Here is a 23,825-nt window from a genome sequence, read left to right on the forward strand (position 1 = left end):
ATAAAACTTACCCATTATTTTTTTAAAAAATTCCGCCTAAAAAAATTAAAAATTTGAGTTATAGTGTAATTATCTATTCATTTATGCAAAAGTCCAAAAATCCAAATCAATTGCAAAAGGCCCATGTTATTAGCCCAACCGAGTGACACGTCACTAAACGAGTGAGATAGCAGAAAAAGCCAAAATAGGAAGACGAAACGTGGTGTGCAAGATTCTAGCCAAAAGAAAAAAAAAACCCACCAAAAAAACGTGGTGTGCAAGAAATCTACACATTTATACACTAAACGACGTAGTTTAGCGTTATGATTTGGTATTATAAATACTCCTTGAGTCTTCCAAACCCTACCACCACCAACCTTTTTCAAAGAAAACCCTAACGCCTATTACTCTCTCACGCTAATTTCATCAGGATGAAGATCATCGCTGCTTACATGTTGGCCGTTTTGGGTGGAAATGCTGATCCTTCCGCCGCTGATTTGAAGAGAATTCTCGGTTCAGGTATAATATAGGCCAATCTTTGGATTCTGTTCGTAATCACATATCCTAGGGTAATAATAGTACTGATCATGATGAGGAAACTGATCACATTGTTGGATGAACCAAACAAGAATAATAGCTATATGACATTTGATTTTTCTTTATTAATTTGTGTTAGGTTACGTAATTTGTTATCTGTATACAGAGGAAAGAGCTAATTTCTGTTGAATATTTCCAAGATTAACGAAAAATTTAGGGACATTTTGTTTGTTTGTTTTTCTTGAATGATTCAGTGTTTTGCTTTGTAGTTTTTGTTGATCTGATATGTACATTGAAGGAATATGAATCATTGTAGGCTAAGATGACTGCGCATTGTTAACATATTGTGAAATTTGGAGTTTGTTTTTTTGTATGATTGAATGAGAATGTGGATTGGTCTGTTTTGCTGTTTGTTGCAGTTGGAATTGAGGCTGAGGATGAGATGATTAACCTCCTTTTGTCTGAGGTCAAGGGCAAAGATCTGACAGAGCTAATTGCATCTGGAAGGGAGAAGCTAGCATCAGTCCCATCTGGTGGTGGTGCCGTTGCTTTCTCTGCACCCGCAGGTGGAGCCGACGCTGCCCCAGCTGCTGCTGCGGAGTCGAAGAAGGAAGAGAAGGTTGAAGAGAAGGAAGAATCAGACGAGGTAAGCTCTTTTAATTTATTAAGCTGTTTGGTTTTGATGGTTTAGTAATCTTTTGAATTTTCACTAATGGTGTGTTATGTATTGTTTTGTTTCAGGATGATATGATTTTCAGTCTCTTTGACTAGAAGCTTTGATTGGGAGATTTTGAGGTTTTGCTATTGGACTTTAGTTTTTTTTTTATCCTATTTTTATTTAGATGAGGAGGAAGAGAAATTTGAGACACAGTGAATTGCTAGTTTTCCACAGTTAAACCTTTAATATGAGTACATTGTAGTATTTTCCTTTTAATCTTGCTTTGGCCACCTTTGTTCTGTGCTCATTTTATAACTCTTCTTAATTACTTAGATTGTCTTTGTTCTTGTTAACTCAATTGGTTTGTTATCTGATGTTGTTAACGGCTTTAAGTGAAAACCTAGTTAATTGGATTCGAATTATTTCTAAACAAAACCTCTTAACTCTACTGTATTTGGTCAACTATATAAGATAAAGAATAGGTAATAGCATGTGCTATTTTCTTGAATTATCTTTCATTAGCACCAAGTCTTGTCTCATCACTATAAATACACAATAGTGTCAATTTAGTTTAATAGTACCAACTTTGTCAAAATGCTGAAAGGCTCAGAGTGTCCACTTCGTCCTTATCGCATGGTGCAATGTAACAGCCCCTTGACCTCACCCTCCTGTCACATGGTACATAGGACCATACACGTACGGAACAGGTTCCCAGCAACATGAAAATTTAGGAAGAGACACCACTGTGGGGTCCAAATAAGATGCACCATGCATGCAAAATTTAATGTTTCATACATAATATAAAGACAGATACTTTTATTATTTAATTATTTTTAACTGTAAAAAGATTTATAATTTAGGGATATTTACAGTGAAATTTTTAATATTTGCAATTGTTAAATATATGATACTAATAGAGAAGGTGATGCTAGAAAGATTTTGCCATTAATTTCTTTATAATTTAATAAGTTAATGCAATATTTAAATTTAATTATGTTTAATTAGAATTTTTGCTTCATATATTTTTACATGTATTAAATTACATTCTTGAACTATTTTTTTTTTTTCTTTTAAAGTATTGAGATTATTTAAAGATTTTTGTTTAATTTTTTTTCTTTTTATTTTATTAATTTAGTGATTGTTTATGTATTAAATTATGTTCTTTTAAATTTTAATATCTATTAAATCATGTTTTAATTAGTTTGTTAGTAAAACTCATAACAAGTCTTTTTTTTTTTTGAGATAACTCATAACAAGTCTTTAATTATAAGATATTAAAAATGATATAAAAGTAGTAATATAAAAGCATATAGGCTACTGCAAATTTTGCATAAGCCATATTGTTGTGATTTATATTTAGATAAACTTTTGTCATGTCGCAAATTTGGATAACTTTTGGCACACCATCATATTTTACAATACGAGCTATAATAAATCACCCATTGGAGACTCTAAGAAGCTCTAGACTAAGGCATCTCTATTTTTCTAGGAAACACTTAATGAGATGTGGGGTGACTTATTGGGAGCAAGTAAAAGTGTGGTGATGATATTGATACACACCTCAAAACAACATGTTCATAAGAAAGACGAGTACTAAGTAGTGGAGGCAGAAGATAGTACGAGCAGTAATAGCTCCACTTCCTTGGCGCCCTGACCATTCGTACTCCAACACCATCACCACCCTACGTCCTGTCAACAGGCTTTGCTTAGTACAAGCCACAAGGTTGTAAGTCACCAATAAAATTAATGTAAAAAAAAAAATACACATTTGACAGTAATAAAAGGGCAAGACTCCATTTTGAATTTGCAACCCATTCTTCCAAGTGCTCTTAAGTTTTCTAACTTTTTATTTTTTATTTTCCAACCATAATTGATTGACAATTCTCACGGCCGTGAATAATAATAATTTCATGTTAAATCGTTTAAATAATTACTAATCAAGTAATGTTTTTCAATGAAGTGTTTAAAAAATATCAATTCAATTCAATCAATTCAATCTGTGCCATTCAATTCAGTCTGCAAAGTGTAGATACTTGTGCGGATTAGATTGAATAAAGAAAAGTTAAAATTCACATTTAAACAGACTGAATGTTAATTGATATGTAAAATTAATTAATCTAATCCAATCCAATCCACACATGTTTGCATATATATATTAAAAATATTACATATACATTTAATATTTAAAAATATAAATTAGTAATTTAAAGTTTTAATACATATTATAATACAAATATATTTTAAAATTTAATTGATCAACAGAAAATATAATGTAAAATAAAATTACACATTTCTTTAAAATATCAAAATTTGTTTCTTTGTTATTTTTTTTGAATTTGTTATTTTTAATTTGTTTTAATTTATTGTTGGCGACATAAAATAATTATAATTTATTTTATTTTGTTGATAGTTATGTAAAAAATAATATATTTTTAATAAATACTATAACTAATTCAATATTTGTGAATTTGATGGATCGAATTTGAGCTATGATTGAATCTAAAATATAATATACACATTTAGTGTGAATTGAATGTACTATAAACAAAATAGTGTGAAACCATACCACAAGAAATATACATAGAATGGAACAACCATATAGTTTTGTAGTTACTAGACAAGAAAGGAAGGTATGCAAATTGATAAAGTCTTTTATATATGGATTTAAACAAACACTAAAGTAATGGCATGAAAATTTTGATGTGTTATGATAACCAATAACTTTAACATCAATGAGTGTGATAAATGTGTTTACATCAAAAACACAAAAGATGTACATCTCTCAGGTTTTAAGTAGATGAGTAGCTTACTCAAGTTAGTAATGTTTCTTTTAATTTTGTGAAACAGTCAGCTAATGTAGTCGCTCGTGAGTTTGCTAGAGCTTCTATGTTACATCCTGATCGTGTTTTCAGTATGGGAAATATCCCAACTGAGTTGCTTCCTAGTGTGGTTGTTGAATTTGAAGGATAAATAAAGTTGAATTTCCTTTCAAAAAAAAAAAAGTAGATGAGTAGCAATGAAATGTGTTATACTCAAAATTTGACATCAAAACATATATGACTCATGTAATTTTAGACTAACATGTCAAACCAGGTATTGCCATTAAAATCTACAACCACATTTTTGCTCAACTTCCAAAGAGATTAGCATATCATGAAGAGAAATAATGGTGGTGCAAAGTTATGTATTTGAATTCCAAGGACTATGAGAGTTTCAAAGCTTATCTCATTAACTCATCCGACACCACATATATGGTCTTCATTAAGGCTTCTTATATCACATTAGGGATGTTTATCAAACCGTCACATTCCATAAATTGTCTGTACCGCATCACAATATCACACCGTATAAAAAATACGATTTGAAATTTTTTATGGTACAGTTATAGTTTGCATTTTTACCTAATCGCATGGTACAATACAATTTGTGATTTTAAATTTAATAGTTATAATTCAAACCGCATCACAATATATATTATAAAGTTATTAATTTTTACAATATCATATTTTATTATTTTTCATATAAAAATAAATATATGTATATATTATATTATTTTTTAAAGACAATTCAATAAAATGACTTGATAATTAGTATACATGTTATAATGTGAATATTTTAATAATTTTTTTTTTTTTGTTAAAACTTTATAGATTAATTTTTAAATTTTACTATAATGTTTGATTATAATGATAGTGTAAACTGCTCAAACCGCACCGCACCATATCTTATTTTCGCAATATAGTTTTTACGGTTTTAAGATCTCGCGGTACGATTGTAGTTTAAGAAATTACAAAAACTGCATTTACTTTAAAAAAAATGTTACAAACCGCACCGCAAACACCCCTATCTCATACCCATTTTTTTTTATTTACTTCATTTACAAAGCTAAAATGGAAAGTGTATATAAAACCAAAGCACACTTCCTTTATTATCATTGAAAGTAAAACACCATGGAGACTCTTTATTACCTCATCATCCTCTGTATAGTTCCAGTTTTGTTAGTTCTTTACAAAGTCATTTTCAAATTTTCCAATGACGATCTTCCACCAGGCAACATGGGGTGGCCCATAATCGGTGAAACCATCGAGTTCCTATTTTGCACGCCGGAAAATTTCGTGCTGAAGAGAATGAAAAAGTATTCCCCAGATATATTCAAGACCAATCTTTTTGGAGAGAAAATGATTGTGATTTGTGGGCCCAAGGGCCTCAAATTCCTCTTCTCGAACGAGCAAAAGTACTTCACGAACTTCCGACCCGACTCCATGAAGCGCATGTTCCAATCTCACGAGAAAAAATTACATGGTATACCCATTTAATTTTTATTTCTATTTTCATATTCTTTAAGATATACCTATTTTTATTGATGATATCCCTATTAGACTGGTAAGTTTAATGTAAATTGTATATTAGATTTAAGTAGAGAGTGATGATATATTAGACAATCCACTTAAAAAAAGTAGATATATTTTAAAAAAGTTATGAGAGTATTTTTGATTAATAGATAAAAAAAAAGTATTCTTTAACTTATCCCATTCTACAAACCCTCAGGAAATAAGGCCCAAATCCAGCTCGATCGTGAGAAAGAGGCGAAGATCCTTCGCTCCCCGGGGTTCTTGAAGCCCGAAGCACTGGTCCATTACGTGGCGAAAATGGACTCCATAACTCAAGAACATATGAAGGCCCATTGGGAGGGGAAGGCCCAAGTCAAGACTTACCATGTAACGAAAATTCTGACTTTGACCTTAGCTTCTCAAATCTTCTTGGGTATTGATGAGCCAGAGAGGATTGCTAGGCTACTAGAGAACTTCGATAAAGTAACTGTAGGGATGCATTCTATGGTGGTGAATTTTCCAGGGACAAGATTTTATAAAGCCACTAAGGCTGCTAGCATTTTGAGGAGAGAGTTGAATGGTGTGATTCAAGAGAAGAAGGAAGCCATTAGTCGTGGTGGTCCAATGAATGATGTACTCAGCCATATGATTGTGGCCACTGACCCTTCTGGGAAGTATATGTCTGAGGCTGAGATTGCTGATAAGGTCATGGGTTTGCTTGTTGCTGGCTACCACACTGTTGCCACTACCATGGCCTTTTTCATCAAGTATGTGGCTCAAACACCTCATGTTTACCAAAAGGTTCTCCAAGGTACCTAATTTTATTATTATTATTATTATTATTATTATTATTATTATTATTATTATTATTATTATTATTATTATTATTATTATTAGGCTAATTAAGATTTTTGTCTTCCGAACTTTTACATGTAACAAATCATGCTTTTTGAACTTTTAAAATAGTTCAAAATGCTTCATGAATTATTAAGATTGTTGAATTTAAAGATTTTTGTCGAATTTTAGTAAAAAAAAAGTCTAATATGAATAAAAGTTCAGGGAACATAATTTAATATATGTAAGAGTTCGAGGAACATAATTTGGTAGACATCAAAATCTTAGCAGCACATGTTAGTACATATATAATCGCTGAAATAATAAAATTGAATGAAATTAGACAAAAGTCCTTAAATCTAACAATCTCAATAAGAATTTTTAACAACAAAAAAAGTTCAGGAACCAAAATTTGGTACATAGTTTAAGGGACAAAAATTCTAATTATTATTATTATTATTATTCAAAATAAAATAAATATATATTTTTTTGTTATATTTGATTCAGACTTAACGTACGTGAAATTCATATATAGATTCACATATATATAGATACGTACTTGTTTTAATTGTGATGTGCATGGGAATATGAAACAGAACAAAAGGAGATTTGGGAATCAAAAAAGGCAGGAGAATTGTTAGAATGGGATGACATAAAAAAGATGAAGTATTCATGGAACGTGGTTTACGAGGTTATGAGATTCACTCCTCCTATTTAAGGTGGTTTCAGAGAGGTTCTTACTCATTTTACCTATGCCGGTTTTACTGTTCCCAAAGGATGGAAGGTAATAATAATTAATAATTTTCTTAATTTTTTCAAAGTGAAACTAAATAATTAAATTTGATTTCACATATGATGCAGTTATATTGGACTGTGAGTACAACAAGTAAGAACCCACAATACTATCCAGAGCCAGAGAAATTTGAGCCATCACGATACGAAGATGCAAGTAGTTCTCCTGCAGCTTTTACATTTGTGCCATTTGGAGGTGGGCCTCGCATGTGCCCAGGCAAAGAGTACACTAGACTTGCTGTTCTCACCTTCATTCATAATTTGGTAAAGAAGTTCGAGTGGGAACTAATTATCCCTAATGAGAAAATTGAAGGTGATATGATGCCTTATCCTCAAAAAGGACTTCCAATTCGACTTCGATCCAATTCCATTCTTATGTGAACTTCTACCTACTGTTTACAATAATAATAATAATAGAAATTTCTATAGTACATACTAAGAGTTCGTTTGGTATGCCGTACTACACTGTAGTGTATTGTATAGTATTATATTAAATTGTATTTTATGCCATATTTTTACGTAAAAACTATATGTGGTATTAACTTTTATAGACACTTAAATATATAATATTTTAGTATAAATTAAAGTTTAACATAGTATTATATAAAAATATGATATATAATACAATACAATACGACTTAATACGACGTTACAAACGAGCCCTAAAAAAATATTCTCTAGTACACTCTTTATCTATTACATCATCGTTGTAGCTTTTTAGGACTAGTCTATTACATCATCGTTTTAGCTTTTTAGGACTAGTAATTTTTTTAAAAAAAATCTGAATTTTTTACACACTGCTAAAAATAAAAATATTTAAATTTTATTTTTCTTATTGTAAATTATTTAGAATTTTTTAAAAATTTACAGATTGATTCTAAATAACTATATCGTAGACGATTATAAAAAAATTATATAATAACAAAAAAAACAATAATATTACCAAAAAATTGTAGGCGGGCTAAATAAACAAATACATAGCTTAATAAAAATAATTACACAATTACCTCTTAAACACATCTTTAACCCACATGATCCACACTTCGTGAGATTGAAACCTTCGTGCAATGCAATGAGGTCTGCGATGATGAAAAATCTCCGACAGACGTGGAAGCACCATTAATTTCGACAACGCTACCTGATAAAAACAAACTCAAATCGAAAAGCAACCATAACTGACAGAGAAAAAATCTGCAGAAAAACTGGTATGAAACATGAATTCAACCCTAATTTAAAATTCAAATTACATAAAACCAACCTATAAACATAATAAAAGAAAGAGTTATTTACAAAAATATGAGAAAAAATATAAATTTTGATAAATATGGCATTAAAACTTAAGTGTACAAAATATGTTATTTTAAAAAAAAAAAAAAACTTAAAATGTGAGAAAAATCATTATATATGGAGAAATGCTATAAAAAAACTTTAAAATTGTGTTTTTTTTCCTTTTTTTTTTAAAAAAAAATACTAGAATAAAAAAAATTATGTCAATTGAAGTTTTTTTTTTTAATTTTTTTTTACAAAAACGGAAGCAATACTAAAATAATTTTATTAAAACAATAACTTAATAAACCAATTAATTCTATATAATCGAAAACCGATTTCTTAACGAAAAAAATAATTACAAATACCAAAACATATAAATTTTACATGCTTCTTAAAAGCTCTAAGACTTGACCACCAACGCAGTCGCAAGAGTTACTGTCGTGCCAAAAAAGTTGTCAGAATTTACTGACGGTGATGGAAAGTCACTGGATTTGCTGATAGTGCCGGAAAAGTCTCCAAAATTGGCATCGTTACCAGAAAAATCACCAAAAAAAATCATCTGAGTTATTACCGTCACCGGAGTTTGATGCCAAATTTGTCATCGGAGTTAGACGTTTGAATCTGTCTCACAGAAACTAATTACATTTATTAGCTAATTAGAAATCTGACAATGAAACTAGTTTCTTAAAATAACAAAAAAAAACTTAAACCCAATTACAGAAAAAAACTAACATTTAAATACGAAAATCAGTTATTTAATACAACTAACTATGGTGGCGTTTGGTAACACTTTTTTTAATCAGTTTTCTGTTTTTAAAATTGAAAAAGTGAAAATATTTTTCAAAAGCATGTTCTATAAAACTGTTTCACTTTTTAATTTTTTTAATTGAGAATCAAATTTTAAAAATAAAAAAAGTCACTTTCGATATTTTTTTAAATAGTTTTTTTTCTTAATCAATATTTTAGACTCCGACGAGACCCAAACCCAAATCCTCCCTCCACGGCCCTAGCGCTGAACACGACCTCTGACCCGAACCCGAATCCGACCCCAAATCTAAACCCGACTTAAATAAAATAAAAAAAATTAAAAAAAAATGAACTTTACAAAACACACTTTTGTTTTCTTTTTTTAAAATTGAAAAACAAAAGTAGTTGCAGAACGCAGTTTTGTTTTTCAAAAACAAAATTTTTAAAAGCAAAAATTTTACTTTCATTTTGTGATTAAAAAATTAGAAAATGAAAGTGTTACCAAACAGCACCTAAGAAATTGAATATAAATAAAACAACTAAAAAAAACCAATTTCAAAAACTATAAATAAACAACTAAGAAATTAAATAGACATAAGACACCTAAAAAAACAGTTCCATGTTAAGAAACATATAATATTATGAGAAGATAAATTAAAAATATGAACATACTTCATAAAGAAACAACAATGTACCGACGATGAATCCTTACAACTTGGATCAATTTGCTTTTTTTTCATCTTGATATGGAAGAAGTTTCTTCTTAGAGTCAGCACTTAAAATATTTAGCAACATCTTCCATTGCATTTTTACTGGAGGAATTAGATTCCTCCTGAACAAAAACATAAAAAATAAACTGAAACCAATTTCTTCATGCAACAACAATGAACATTATGAAACCAAACAAAAACTAGTTTCGTCGGACAACAACAATGAAAATTATGAAAACAAAACATAAATGATATACAATGAAAATAACAGAAACCAGTTTCGTTTTAAAAAAAGGGATATTGGCGGCTAAACCACCTGAACGTTACGGTTTGTAACAGTTAACCACAATAACCGAAATTTTGGCAGCATAACTACCTAAACCCTAGTTCCGTTTTGCTCTGTACACCTCTGTCCAAAAAGCACAGTTAAGTGCCACGGTGGACTGTCCATGTGTACACGTGGCAAATTTTTAGTGGTCAACGTAATTTTAATTTTAAATATACTAAAAATAATTTAAAAATTAAAAAAAAAACAATTTATAAAAAAAAAAAAAAATCTTTTTTTTTCTCTTTTTCTTTTTCTTTCTCTTTCTCTTGTGATGACTATTGGGAGGCGCTCAGGTGGGTCGCTTCACATTCCAGCAGCGGCGGTGGTGTCCGGTCTCCGCCCGCGAAGGAACCATGGCTGAAAAACCACGTTGATTTCAACCAGATTTTCCTCGCTGGAGATAGCGCCGGAGCCAACATTGCACACCACCTAATCTACCAAATATCAGAGCAGAACCCGGGTCGAAGACTGATCAAGATATGTGGGGTTGCTTCAATTCAGCCGTACTTTTGGGGAAAAGAAGCTATTGGGTCGGAGGTGCATGACTTAGTTCAGAAGAGTATGGTGGACCAAGGGTGGAGTGTGGTTTGCCCTTCAGACAAGGGAAATGATGACCCTCTCATAAACGTTTTTCCAGAGGAAGCTCCGAGCTTAGAAGGGTTAGAAACTTGTCCTAAGATATTGGTTGTTGTAGCAGGGAAAGACATATTGAGAGATCGTGGTTGGCTTTACTACGAAATAGAAAAAGAAAAAGAAAAAGAGAAAAAAAAAAGATTTTTTTTAATTTTTAAATTATTTTTAGTAGATTTAAAATTAAAATTACGTGGACCACTAAAAATTTGCCACGTGTACAAGTGTGTACACGTGGACAGTCCACCGTGGCACTTAAACTGTGCTTTTTGGACGGAGGTGTACAGAGCAAAACGGAACCAGGGTTTAGGTAGTTATGCCGCCAAAATTTTAGTTTTTGTGGTTAACTGTTACAAGCAGTAAAGTTCAGGTGGTTCAGCCGCCAATATCCTTTAAGAAAACTAGTTTCAAAAACTACAAAGAAATAACTATGAAATTGAACATGCATAAGATACCTAAAAAACTAATTAAAAAAACTATAAATAAACATATAAAACTGCGATAACATAAATCGACTAAAAAATAAACATACTTTAGAAAGAAAAAAAAATATACCAAATATAAATCCTTAGAACTTTGATCAAATACTTTTTTTTTTCTTATTGATATGGAGAAAATTTCTCCTCAGAGTGAGCACTTAATATCTTTAGCAACATCTTCCATTGCATTTTTACTGGAGGAAATAGATTTCATTTAAACGAAAATATAAAAAATAAATCGAAACCAGATTCATCATACAATAACAATGATCATTATGCACTACTACAGAAGTCAGAATTTGCGACAGTCCTAAAAATGCTTTATTTGAGGGACCGTTGCTAAAAAAATTAAGTAACTATTTAAAACCGTCGGGAAAAATTAGTATTCCCGACAGTTTATAACAGTAATTACTGGAATATGCGACAGTTTTAATTGGAATTCGTAAATTTATTAGGCCCTTATACCCAGGGACGGAGGGACTTTAGCCCATGTGTGGGCTAAAGCCCTCACTCAAATATATACATCAAATTTTTTATATGTAGATATATACATATATTAATTCACTTTGCTCAATTTATTAAAGTCCAATTCACAAAAGCCCTCACTCAATATCTTAATCATGATTCATGAGCCTACTCTTATTCTAATCAAGCCCATTTTAAAAGTAGTCCAATACAAATAATAAAAAAAATAATACTTTATTAAAAAATAAAATAATACCATTGACAATATTTTATTTTATTTTTGTCAACAGTATTATTTTATTTTGTTGAAGATGAAAATTTGAAAGATACATTTATCATTATTTTTATTAGTTTTGACTTAATATTTATTCAAGCCCTCACTCAACTAAATTTCTGGCTTCGTCACTGCTTATACCCGACGGTTTAAAATCGTCACCTATAATATAGGCGACAGTTTTAGACCGTCGGGTATAAGGGCCCAATAAAAAATCGTTCCCTACTTCTCGCCACATTTCTCACGTGCCCACCTACTTCTTTTTTATTTCTCACATGCCCACCTATTTCTTCTCCATTTCCAACACCCTAAAACAAAAATCTTAACTCTCCAAAACCCCACCTACGCCTCCGCACTGTTGGGAATATTTTACCAAGATATAAATTCAGTAACAAGTATGTTGAATTAACATTCTAAATATGAATTCTCTAAAACAATGAAATGAACACATAAGTGTTTAAGAAAATCTTACATTGATTGCAGCGGAATATAATGACTCCTTCCGTTTAAGATCTCTAGCCCTTGATTCCTTTTTGTAGCAGAGCATTATCAAGATCTGAACCTGAATCTCTTTCTCTCTTGGGGTTTGGTTACCACAGTCTTACTCACTATGATTGAGTACTTGACTTGCTATGTGTGGGCATGACACTCTTCCACTCGAGGTTCGAATATGGAAGAACAATGAAGGAGGCTGAAATCACTAAGGAAGGAACTCTCTCATCTACTAATTCTCTGACATAGAAAACTAGGTTTGATTTGGTTGAAGGCATCAAGTGGATGAGTGAGAGCATCATGTTCCTTTTATAGTGTTTCAACTAGGGCTTAGGGCTGAATTATATGGATTAAAAAGAATAAAATATTGGGCAAAATAATACCATATTTTATAATTCAATTCTATAAATGCCAAAACTATTTATTTAATAATTATAATTAATTATCAAATAAAATTGTCATTTATATTATTTATTAATTAGACCATACAAAGTCTCTTAATTAATAAATTGACCTTAAAACCTTTTTTCTTCACAATTAAGCCCTTTCTTAGTGAAAATTCATAAATAAAACATAGTCTAATTTTAGAATTATAATTGATTAATTAAAATCTCTGCAAGCAGTATTATCTCAACTAGTGGGGGACCATGAGCCTATATAACCGAGCTTTCAATAAGTAGATCTTGAATTTATTAAGTAAATTCCCTAACTTATTAATTCCGCCTTGCGCCACTATAGATTTGAAATTGAATAACACTCTCAATTATATAGAACTCTCTATATGTAAAATTGGTTACATATACAGTAGAACCTCTATTTAAGAATACTCTATTCAAGAATAACCTCTAATTTGTTATAAAAAAAATGAAGTCCCAATTTGGGCCAGTTATAAATAAAAATAACCTCTATATTGTAATTAGTTATACATTTTTCAAGTCCCGTATTAATAAAATATACCTCTATATAAGAATAATTATATCTTAAAAAAATATATACATATATTTTATAAATTTATTTATGTAGAATTAATAATTTTATTTCAAATTATAGTACATGTATAAATATTATATGTACTCGAATATAATTCTAATATAATATAGTATTAAGAATTGTTTATTGGTAATTTTGTTACATTGATATTTTTTTATATTTTGATTTTTTTTTCAAGCGTAACTCTATTTAGTTATAACCTCTCAATTAGAATATTATTTTCTTGGTCCCAAGTGTATTCTTGGATAGAGGTTCTACTGTATATAGATAAATAAAATCTATGTCTAGAAGTTGAAAAGCTTGTATAGATAGCCATCAAAAATTAGTTAAGTATCTTAATAAAGTAAGTTGCTTGCACTAGAGTAAGTAAATTACCAGACACACCACAAGCCACAGGTTTAGATAAACTCAAACCTTTAATACTAGGAATAGGAAGTTTTGTTATGTCCATTGAATAGACCTATTTTCAAAATTTCATTTCATGTCCTTGTAATAGAAAACTTTTGGTTACTCCATATGAATGGTTTTAACTATAGTTCTCTTGGCTTTGCTTCTTAGTTCCTTATTCTGACAATCCATTACTTGCTTAAACTAACAATGGATTTTGTCACCGGTGTCTTCCAAATTATAACAGGGTGAGTTCCTTGAAACCCTCCTTCTACGACAAGGTACCGTGACTTACTGTCTACGAACATAAGTGGTATTGTCCTCTTTGGTTGTATCAAAACAACAGAGGCAGTGGGACCATCTTATAAGAATAAGATGATAGAACAATTTGGAATCAAGAAAAAAAATATCTCTACTACTTTGCTACTTTATTTTCAGACTTAGTCATATTCTTAGAAAAGTAGTATTTGTTGAAATAAATACTTTCGTATCTTAATGACTATAGGATGGTCCACCCCTAATCACTTAGAATAGCTATCAAACATGCAAGCTTTAGTTAACAGTTCTAGCTTTTCTTAAGGTCACGATCAGGACATCTATGATTCTATTAATGGTTTACACTAAGTACACAACCATTTCATTATTCTAAAATTTTCCTATCACTAGGGTATATCCTTAGAAGGATTTAGGCAACTGCTAGTAACTAATCATAGACCTTATACTACCATCAATATGAAAATCGATTTTCTGGGGAGGTAAGTTTGAATACAATTCGAAGTTAAACTTAACGATCTTTGAACTGCATATCTACCAAATATTTCTCCACCCCTATCAGTTCGCAAGATCTTTAACCACTTACCTTAATTGTTTTCACCATTGCTAGAAATTCATGAAATTTCTCAAACATTTCAAATTTCTTTGCATAAGGTAAAATCTAGAGTGATCATTTTAAGAATTTAATTTCTGTTGAACATTTCCAAGATTAACAAAAAATTTATGGACATTTTGTTTGTTTGTTTTTCTCGAATGATTTAGTGTTTTGCTTTGTAGTTTTTGGTCCCATGGGTTTTTTGTTGATCTGATATGTACATTGAATGAATCATTGTAGGCTAAGATGACTGCGCATTGTTAACATGTTGTGAAATTTGGAGTTTGTTTTTTTATATGATTGAATGAGAATGTGGATTGGTCTGTTTTGTTGTTTGTTGCAGTTGGAATTGAGGCAGAGGATGAGATGATTAACCTCCTTTTGTCTGAGGTCATGGGTAAAGATCTGATAGAGCTAATTGCATCTTGAAGGGAGAAGCTAGCATCAGTCCCATCTGGTGGTGGTGCCGTTGCTTTCTTTGCACCCGCAGGTGGAGCCGACGTTGCCCCAGCTACTGCCGCGGAGTCGAAGAAGGAAGAGAAGGTTGAAGAGAAAGAAGAATCAGACGAGGTCAGCTCTTTTTATTAATTAAGCTGTTTGGTTTTGATTGTTTAATAATCTTTTGAATTTTCACTAATGGTGTGTTATGTATTGTATTGTTTCAGGATGATATGATTTTCAGTCTCTTCGACTAGAAGCTTTAATTGGGAGATTTTGAGGTTTTACTATTGGAATGTAGTGTTTTTTTTATCCTATTTTTATTTAGATGAGGAGGAAGAGAAATTTGAGACACAGTAAATTCCTAGTTTTCCACAGTTTATTTCTACAACTTCTTCTCTCTAGTTCTACCCGAAACTAAACCTAGAAAAATCCACTCACTCACGGCTCCAACTACTCAAAACCTAACCCAGAAAAGCTCACAACGTCACGGCCAAAAACCAAACTAAAAATCACCAAGAACACCAAACACACACAAATACAAATATAAACAATATAGAAATTAAGATGAGAGATACAAACAGAAATGGTAAAGATGGAGACACCAAATTTGATCTCGGAGTTCGCCCAAAACAACCGACCACTTCTCCGTCAAGCTCTCAGCTTGATTCCATTAATTATCAAATAACAGGTTACACTCTTGATTTACAACTGTATGATTTCTCTCTGTTTTTCTCTCTTTGGATACTAACACAACTCTCTCTTTTCTTTTACATGAACACACAAGTGATTCTCTAGGAGGAGCTCGCAAGGAGATGACAACTCTCAGCCAAAATGCTCTCTTTTTCTCTGTTGTTGTTATCTACTGGTTGTGTATATTTACTCCTTGTTGTATCTCTTGTTTTGTATCTGAGAAAAAATACTTCTTTTTATACTGATCTGTGATTCTGATCTAGGGCAGAGCCCTAGTGATATTTGTAACTGTTTCAGTTGTAACTTATTTTATGTTCTTTAGTCTTGATCTTTGTTGTATTTGATGTAAGGGTATATTTGTCAAACCCTGTGAGTAGTGTTATACAACTTAAGGGTGTGTAAGTGAATCTGTAACAACAAGAACCAAGAAGGTTCAATGTAACAGTCGTGAAACAAGGGACCTGGAACAGGGGAAGTATCATAATAAGGCATGGGGACGGGGGAACACTCCTCGCCAATTCCCCGCTCTGTGTAAAGCATCATTTCATAGTTTGGCAATTGATGAATGAACACTTGCTTAGAAGAGATAAACTTAGTCGGGTTATGCATCTTGATTCAATTTTTTCTCCCATTTGTAGTGTTGGGCAAGAGAGTCATCAACATCTATTTTTTACTTTCTAGTTTTCTCAGAAAGTGGTTCAGGCTGTTCATCTTTAGTTGGGATTTTGCATTGGTCGCTTGAATTTGGTGTTTGGGTAAATGGATTCGTTGGTTTAGCCAAGATAAGTTGAGTATGACCTTAGAGATTGTTAGAAGAACAATGGTTGCCACTGTCTATATGTTGTGGTGTAATGGGAATACTTGTTATTTTGATGATAGATGTAATAATGTTCATGTTTTTAGTGAGTTCGATTAAATAGGTGGTTAAGGCTAAATCTAGACTTAAAAAATTGGATCACCTCATTCGATATTGTAATTATTTTGTGTAAATTGTTGCTCTAGCTATTGTTGGTTTTGTTTGAATAAATTTTCCATTCCTTTGCTTAAAAAAAAGATAAAAATAAAAAAATAGATATTTTTATTTTCCAATAATAGTAACACCTCCATTAATTATGGAATTAAGATCTCCGGTTAAAAAAGTGGTGTTTCATATTGTGTTAAACTAATTAAAATTTGACACGTCAATTAATTTATTAAACTTCTAATAAAGTCAACAAAATTAGTTAACATATTTATATAAATTAAATTAGTTAATGTAGACCAATTTTTAACAAACAATCTTGATTCATTAATGTGGCATGGACATTTTATTAGGCAACTCATATTATTACATAAACATTAATTCCATATATTAAGCAGAAAATAAAAGGTAAATACTATTTTGGACTGATTGTTTTTCGTTGTACAATTTGTATAGATACATAACTTAGGCCTGTTTTTTTTTTCAGGTGCTATTAGGATGTAAAAAGTTTGTGAGCTAATACAATTTTCCTGATTCATCAAAAAAAAAAAAAAAATACTATTTTGGACTCTGTGTTTTGCCAAAGTTATTGATTGGACCATGTGTTTTGTTAAATGACAAAATAGACACTGTATTTTCCAAAATAGTAAAAATAGGACCCTGAGCTTAATTTTTGATAATTTTTTTTTAATATAATCAACTTGAAAATAATTCCTAATACGAACAGATACAGAAAATGTAAACAATTTTGTCATAACACTTTTAGATCGGATTATAATTAAATTTTATTTTGACAAAAAATTAATTCAGGGTCCTATTTGTACTATTTTAGAAAATACAGGGTCCATTTTGTCATTTAACAAAACAGAGGGTCCAATTGATAACTTTTGCAAAACACAGGGTCCAAAATGATATTTATCTAAAAATAAATAATAATAATGTTAGACTAAAACGACGTAGTTTTGTGTTATGGTTTGGTATTATAAATAGGCCCGAATCTTCAAAACCCTAGCAAAGCGACTCTCTCTACTCGTCCTCATTTCTCTCTCTCGCTTCAGCTCTCTTTCTCGATAACTTCATCAAGATGAAGATCATCGCCGCTTACTTGTTAGCCGTTTTGGGTGGAAACGCTGCTCCTTCCGCCACTGATTTGAAAAAAATTCTCGGTTCAGGTATGATTAAGTGCCAATCTTTGGGTTCTGTTCGTAATAACAGATCTGAGGATTATTAGTAGTAATAATAATAGTAAGAAATTGCATATCTATGGAACCTTAGATTTTTGTTTTATTAATTGATATTAGGTTATGTTAATTTATATCTCTGTATATACAAGGAAAATAGCTTATTTTTGGTTAACTCCATTTCCATGAATATTGGAAGATTATTAGCGTTTTGCTTTGCAATTTTTGTTGTTAAGGGTTTTCTAGATCTATTATGAATCTTTGGAGACTAAGATGACTGGGTGGTATTTAAACTTTTGGGTAAAGTTTTGATTTTTGTTTTAATACGAGTATTATGAGAAAGAATATTGAATCTGTTTTGTTGTTTGGCTTAGTTGGAATTGAGGCAGAGGATGAGAAGATTAGCTTCCTCTTGTCTGAGGTTAAGGGCAAAGATCTCACTGAGCTAATTGCATCTGGAAGGGAGAAGCTAGCTTCAGTCCCATCTGGTGGTGGTGGTGGTGCTGTTGCTTACTCTGCACCCACAGGTGGAGCCGCTGCCCCAGCTGCTGCAGCCGAGTCAAAGAAGGAAGAGAAGGTGGAAGAGAAGGAAGAATCAGATGATGTAAGTTTTGTTGGTTAAGCTATTTGGTTTTGATTGTTTAGTAATCTTTTGGAATTTTCATTAATGGTGTGTTATTATGTATTCTTTGTTTCAGGATATGGGTTTCAGTCTCTTCGACTAAAAGCTTTGATATGAAGATTTTGAGGTTTTGTTATTGGAATTTTGTTTTATTTTTAGATGTTTAGAGGAGGAAGCAATGTTGTAACACTTAAGGGATAATTTATCTTGAATTTGTTTCCTCTGCATATTTTTCCTCAGCTTAAGCTTAATATTTGTAACATTGCAATTGTGCCATTTAGTGTTTTATTTTATTCCTGATTTTAGTCTTGTGCATTGGCTTTCCTTGTTCTATTCTCATTACCATCTTTTTCAAAAAGAACATTTTAAAATAGACAAGCTCTTTTGGTTTAGTGGTTATGTTTTTTGTGAGGAGGAGCTCAATCTTTTATGGGTAGTGTTTGTGGTGAAGGTAGGAGTGAGGTTTGAGGCTTTGTGCGAATTGATGACTAATTATTTATTTAGTAAAGTTATGGGCAGTTTTAAGAAATTAATGACTATGTATGTATGTATTAAATAAGAAGTTATATATATATATTTATATTTAGGGATACGATTTTGTGTCATGATGTATTTTCACGGAATGTATTCTGTGATGTATGATAGCATGGGGGAGAGTTATTTGATCTGAGCGTTGAAGTTGATTTAGGGGTAATTAGGGTTAAAAAATGATAACGTACCTTGAAATCCATCTTATGTACTACGGAATACATTCTGATGAAAGTACATCACGAGACAAAATTGTTTCTCTATATATTTTTATTCAGCATTTGATTGATTTTGAATGTGGAGTTTGACTAAGAGGTTGAAGTTCTCATATTGTATTGACAAAGCCAAATTTATCCATTATTTTCAATATATATATGGGTGCCTAATATAAGTATATTGAGAATATATTTATTAAAGAAAAATGCTAATTACAACTTCTTGTTACTATTTCTTAGTCAATTTTTATGTTTGAAACCACATGTTGAAATATTTTTTTTCAATTTTTTTTTAGTAGTGGTATTCGTTATAGTTATAGTATTATTTTTGTAAATTTTTGAAATATTCTGAATAGTTTACAATACCGAAAATAGAATTTTTAATATTTCAATTTACCATGCTTGTTTAAAAAATTTCAAAAATATTTTTGACATTGTAAACTATTTGAAATATTTCAAAAATTTGTAGGAATGATGTTGTAACGCTCTCGTTAAAAAAAATATTCCATGTGTTTTCGGACGTGAAAGTTGACTAAGAGGTTATAATAAGAGGTTAACGGTAGCACTTCTCATATAATATTTTTTTTTTTGATACAATTCAAAATTTCATATTGTATTATACAATACAACATATTTTGTAATTTGTCATAGTTTTGGTATTTTTTTTGCATAATGGTCATAGTTTACAAATGAAAAATGCACAATTCGACTCAAGAAAACAGCATATTCATTTGTATAAAAAACCATAAAAGCAGGGGCGGACCCACATTGTAGCGAGGGGCAGTCGACCCCCCTCCCCCAAAAAAAAATCGGAAAAAAAATGTATATGTATTTTAATTAGTTACAGCATATATTTGTATTAAAAGATGATATTTATAGACATAATAATAAGCTTAGTATAATGGTTAAGGTAGATGACAAATAGGTTAGAGAGTAAAGGTATAAATCCCACTAACTACACTTTATATTTTTCTTTTTAAATTATTTATGTCCCCCTCACTTTAAATTATGGGTCTGCCACTGCATATTAGTATTTCATTAGTCTTTGCTTATCCATATTTCAATCAACAAAGAATGTCGAGTACAACTTGAGCACTCCCAACAAGTGTTTATTTCAAAGAAGGCAACTCTGCATCTTTAGATGTAGAGAAGATTGTATTTTTTAATTAATTACACACTCTTGTTTTTTTTACTTAATTACACTCTTCTCTCTTCTTGTTCTTTTCTTTTACTGTATGTTATATATATATATATATATATATATATATATATATTTATATAAAACTAGTAAAAAGTTACGTACGAGCCACGTATACTAATTTTATGTTAGTATATTTTTCTAACGCTCTATTTTTCTGGGTTGGCAGGGTGTAATCCACAGGGATGTCAAACCTGGAAACTTCCTCTTCTCTCGTAAGGCCAGTAAAGGTTACCTGATTGATTTCAACCTGGCAATGGTAAGCTGCACTTGCCCTGCTATTCCGCCATGTCTATTATCTAATTTAAGCCTACTGATTCTTTATAAAGCCTGCATAATACACGCAATGATATGTTATCTCATTAAACTCATTTTTTCTATCTTTGGCATGACTTACATCAGAAATATGGAAACACTGGTGAGTCTTCATCTCCACTCTGAGATCTAAATGAAATTAGCATTAGTGTAATCTTGATACCTGTTCTTAATCTATCTCTTCATTTTCTCGGTCATGTTATTGCATGAAAATGTGATCCACTAACCAAAAAAGACGATGAATTATGTGTTTCACAGGCAAATCAAGGGTAGGATGTAGTGCTCGCACTGATCAAGTCAAACTTCCTAGCACAAGTTCTACTCAAACCAAAGATAGGAAGTTACCAAATACTAAATCTTCAGAAACAGCTCGCCTCAAGACAACAAATGATTACAAGTCAACTTTAGATATGAAGAACATTAGAAAAAGGCTTTGATTTCTAAAACTCGTAATAATGATTTGGGTGGCTGGAATGTTAGCAAAAGTCAAGGTGCAGATGGCTCTGGCATTACTTCAGCTGACAGATTGAGGGAACCTTTGCCATGCTAAGGTAGGAAGGAGCTCATCAACCTGGCTCAGGAAGCAAGGCAAAATCTAAATCATGAGTCATCAGCTGTATTATCTCCCATGAGAAAAAGAATCGCTGCTTCTCCTCAAAATGTGGATAAAACACTTGTTTATCTTACTCCAATGCCCCTGGTTTCAACAGGACCTGGTGCTGGGAGTTCTCAATTGATGAACAGAGGTATGTCTTCTACTGGTTTTTCAAAAAAAAAAAAAAAGGTATGTCTTCTACTGTAATTTTTGACAATATGGATTCCCCCAGTAAGAAAGCTTACTTGAATCATTTTTTTACCTTTTCAACTTTAGGGAATCGGAAATTCAAGAAAGAAGGTCATTGTGTTGGAACCAAAGGCTTCCGGGCTCCCGAGGTAAAAAGAAAAAAATCTTTCAATCTTTATATATCTTAGAAGCAAACCTATGAAGATAACATAAACCACTTTAGAAATGGAATACCATCTCTTAGAGCTTCTCCCAAGTGACTTCTTTATTATAGTGAAATGATGGGTCAAGATTTTCAACTGAATTTTATATCTTGTTGCCCCAAGATATTTCTCATTCGACTCAAATTTCATGTTGGGGTTAGAAACAGTAATAATGTCTCATTTCAAGGGTTCTGTTTCTTGCAGGTTTTGTTGAGATTTCCATTACAATATAAAGGCATTACACTAAACTAAACATACTCGTTTGGAATGGTAGTGTGCACTTTTATTGCTTAAAAATGTTGGTTTAGAAACATGGCTATTATGTCCTTGGATGAGGATATATTATTTATTTTTAACTTGTCATTTCTTTTACAAATAATTTAAAATGAAATTAAGTATACGTGCTTTGCACATTTTTTTTAATTTTTGTTACATAATATTTACTTTAAATTTTGTAAAACCTATATCTTGTTCCTTTAAATTTTTTATAAGTAAATAATAAATATTATTTTATTATGATTTATATATACACAATTATATTTTACTAATCAAATATAATAGTACAAATATCAATTTGATACAACAAATCATTCTTATAATCATACCTTTAGTTATAGAACTCTAAATAAAAATAAAGAATTAAACTTTAAATAAAACTAATATTTACGTGCCTCGGCACGTAACTTCTAACTAGTATATATATATATATATATATTTATATAAAACTAGTAAAAAGTTACGTACGAGCCACGTATACTAATTTTATGTTAGGTATTTTTTATTTTATTTAAAAGATATAATTAACAATTAAAGAAAAAATATTATTACTTATTAGGTGAGATTATTATTATGTATATCTAAATAATGTAATTTATAATTTTGACAATTAAAAGTAAATACTGGATGTAATATATTATAGTGTTTAAGAAAACTTGATAATTTAAGTGTAATATGTTCTTAAGATAATCCAAAAATTAACTAAAAATTCATGTTCAAATACTAAAGAAAACACAACTTAAATGTGTGTGAAATAAAAAAAAAAATTAAAAATCAATCTCTAAATTATTGATAACTGAAGATAACATCTATCTAAAAGTTATAGATAAAAAATCTCTTTTTCACAAATTATAATGTGAAATGTTTTAGTTAAAATACTTTATATATATAGAACACTTCTAAATGGGTAATACCCATTGATGGGCACTAACAAAAATTAATAAGGTAACAATCTAATAACCTTTTTATGGCAAGTTTTTAATAATTATTTTTTTAAAAAAAATTATATTTATTTTTTATAAAATTGGAAATAATAATTATAACCAATACTTTGAAAAAATTATAAATTATTTTTAAAAATTAATTGAAATTACTACTTTATAATTTTATGAAATTGTGAGTTTATTAATAATTTATTATTGTAAAACTAAGAATCATTTACATGTATATTAATGTGTTTTTTTTAATAGGAGAATAAGAGCTTGATTGTAGAATCCAATTGTCTTAATATTATTCATGCTCTTAAAAATAAAACGGTACAATATTTCTTAGTTCTTACTTAGAGTATCATTGTTAGAGAAATATTATTATCATCTAATGATTTTTTTGACATTACCATGCATCATTCTCCTAGAATAACTAATGAGGTGTTGTTCATTATTTATACTATTCGGATTGGAAGATGATAATCTTGTCTAGGGATCAAGTATAATTTTTTGTGCTGAAATTCTTGTGTTGGCAATCGCCATTATTCAATAATGTTTATGACACTTTTTTTCTTCGTTCATTTTTTTGTTAAAATTTTCTTCATTGGTTTTGTTCTTATAGATTTTGGTAAGTTCAAGTATTTTTTTAAAAAATAAAAACAGATAAATGATAAACATCAAATATCAGTTCAAATATTAATCAGATTTGTTTTAT

General features: G+C 30.5%; 3 protein-coding genes and 1 pseudogene across 3 annotated transcripts; all 4 read left to right on the forward strand.

Moving 5' to 3' along the window:
* The first annotated feature begins 253 nt into the window (after window positions 1–253).
* LOC115697225 (large ribosomal subunit protein P2y) lies at window positions 254–2,984 on the forward strand. The gene is made up of 4 exons (XM_030624152.2): window positions 254–498; window positions 936–1,162; window positions 1,258–1,311; window positions 2,664–2,984. The coding sequence occupies exons 1-3, from the start codon at window positions 411–413 to the stop codon at window positions 1,285–1,287; spliced, it is 345 nt and encodes a 114-aa protein (XP_030480012.1). The 5' UTR covers window positions 254–410; the 3' UTR covers window positions 1,288–1,311; window positions 2,664–2,984.
* Window positions 2,985–5,085: 2,101 nt separating this feature from the next.
* Window positions 5,086–7,550, forward strand: LOC115696718 (beta-amyrin 28-monooxygenase-like; annotated as a pseudogene).
* A 653-nt stretch (window positions 7,551–8,203) lies between these two features.
* Window positions 8,204–15,465, forward strand: LOC115696719 (probable carboxylesterase 2). Its single transcript, XM_030623605.1, has 5 exons — window positions 8,204–8,208; window positions 10,479–10,942; window positions 15,114–15,167; window positions 15,261–15,340; window positions 15,436–15,465. Exons 1-5 carry the CDS (start codon window positions 8,204–8,206, stop codon window positions 15,463–15,465), a joined length of 633 nt encoding a protein of 210 aa, XP_030479465.1.
* A 2,362-nt stretch (window positions 15,466–17,827) lies between these two features.
* Window positions 17,828–18,974, forward strand: LOC115697224 (large ribosomal subunit protein P2A). The gene is made up of 3 exons (XM_030624149.2): window positions 17,828–18,034; window positions 18,418–18,647; window positions 18,742–18,974. The coding sequence occupies exons 1-3, from the start codon at window positions 17,947–17,949 to the stop codon at window positions 18,766–18,768; spliced, it is 345 nt and encodes a 114-aa protein (XP_030480009.1). The 5' UTR covers window positions 17,828–17,946; the 3' UTR covers window positions 18,769–18,974.
* The last annotated feature ends 4,851 nt before the right edge of the window (window positions 18,975–23,825 follow it).

The sequence above is a fragment of the Cannabis sativa genome, chromosome 7 (assembly GCF_029168945.1).
Source record: "Cannabis sativa cultivar Pink pepper isolate KNU-18-1 chromosome 7, ASM2916894v1, whole genome shotgun sequence".
In the NCBI taxonomy this organism is placed as follows: domain Eukaryota; kingdom Viridiplantae; phylum Streptophyta; class Magnoliopsida; order Rosales; family Cannabaceae; genus Cannabis; species Cannabis sativa.

Excerpts from the sequence above, each read along its gene's own strand:
- LOC115697225 (XM_030624152.2), top strand. The coding sequence starts at position 411 with ATGAAGATCATCGCTGCTTACATGTTGGCCGTTTTGGGTGGAAATGCT. Across the intron at positions 499-935 it reads GAAGAGAATTCTCGGTTCAG|TTGGAATTGAGGCTGAGGAT; the intron begins GTATAATATAGG and ends TGTTTGTTGCAG. Across the intron at positions 1,163-1,257 it reads AGAAGGAAGAATCAGACGAG|GATGATATGATTTTCAGTCT; the intron begins GTAAGCTCTTTT and ends GTTTTGTTTCAG.
- LOC115696719 (XM_030623605.1), top strand. Across the intron at positions 15,168-15,260 it reads CCTTTTGTCTGAGGTCATGG|GTGGAGCCGACGTTGCCCCA; the intron begins GTAAAGATCTGA and ends TTGCACCCGCAG. Across the intron at positions 15,341-15,435 it reads AGAAAGAAGAATCAGACGAG|GATGATATGATTTTCAGTCT; the intron begins GTCAGCTCTTTT and ends GTATTGTTTCAG.
- LOC115697224 (XM_030624149.2), top strand. The coding sequence starts at position 17,947 with ATGAAGATCATCGCCGCTTACTTGTTAGCCGTTTTGGGTGGAAACGCT. Across the intron at positions 18,035-18,417 it reads GAAAAAAATTCTCGGTTCAG|TTGGAATTGAGGCAGAGGAT; the intron begins GTATGATTAAGT and ends TGTTTGGCTTAG. Across the intron at positions 18,648-18,741 it reads AGAAGGAAGAATCAGATGAT|GATATGGGTTTCAGTCTCTT; the intron begins GTAAGTTTTGTT and ends TCTTTGTTTCAG.